Below are 857 nucleotides of genomic sequence, written 5' to 3'. Positions count from 1 at the left end.
TTGATTACACTAAAGTATATTATATTAAATATTAGAAATATAAATATTTTTGAAATATATATGGCTTCGATTTTTACTGATTATTGATATTTTCTTTATCGAAGGAACGTCCGACGCAGAGTTTATCAGAGGACCTGGACGAGTGCCAAACACGAATAAGCACAGCGTTGAAGGTTCCAATCCCATATGGATGCACGCTTACGAGAACGAATGGTTTAAGAGCGACGAATCTATCAGTCATACATCTGAAAGAGACTCCCTTGACGAGAACGCGTTGAACAACGAAGAAATGATGAACGAGGCTAATACAGACCAAAGAAACAGCGACAAACCATATTACATCGAACCGAGAGTCTCTTCCGTTTCAAGGTAATTTTTATGCAAATAAAATTACATTTCAGACTGGTTTATGTGACGTTTATATTTTACAATCGCGAATGAATTGTTTCAGTACTGAAAGTGTTGCGAATATACCGAACGACTTTCATCGAAGCTCACCGATATATCGGACGCAAAATGTCATCGTCAATCCTCTTGGCAAGAAAATCGAGACGACGGAACTGTAACTGAACAACGACAACACATTCTGACTGCAAATAAATGCTAGCATTTGTAGGCTTGTAAGAACTGTAAATTTAGGATTACTTATGTAAATAGTAAGACTTCGTACAAACGTAGTATGTATTTAATATTTATTTTATAGCAGTTTTATAAGGAATTATCATGACGAATATTTTATAGGAAGAATTTTCATATTTTATCTATTGATATTTCAACGAAGAACGAAAAATACAAAATATAATTGAGCTCACTTGATTTTACGAATGATCTCCGCACATTAATATAATTAAATACGT

The 857-nt window shown here is 33.8% G+C and overlaps 1 protein-coding gene across 1 annotated transcript; it reads left to right on the top strand.

Moving 5' to 3' along the window:
* Positions 1-104: 104 nt before the first annotated feature.
* Positions 105-848, top strand: LOC113464560 (uncharacterized; the record flags this gene model as incomplete). Its single annotated transcript, XM_026814939.1, has 2 exons — positions 105-369; positions 452-848. Coding segments are annotated over 2 exons (380 nt in total), but the record flags the coding sequence as incomplete, so codon positions are not given.
* Between the last annotated feature and the right edge of the window lie 9 nt (positions 849-857).

Source organism: Ceratina calcarata, unplaced genomic scaffold (assembly GCF_001652005.2).
Source record: "Ceratina calcarata isolate Rehan_Ccalc_2016 unplaced genomic scaffold, ASM165200v1 scaffold4198, whole genome shotgun sequence".
Lineage (NCBI taxonomy): Eukaryota > Metazoa > Arthropoda > Insecta > Hymenoptera > Apidae > Ceratina > Ceratina calcarata.
Note: the sequence above shows the minus strand (reverse complement) of the source record. Positions and strands in the feature narration are given on the sequence as shown.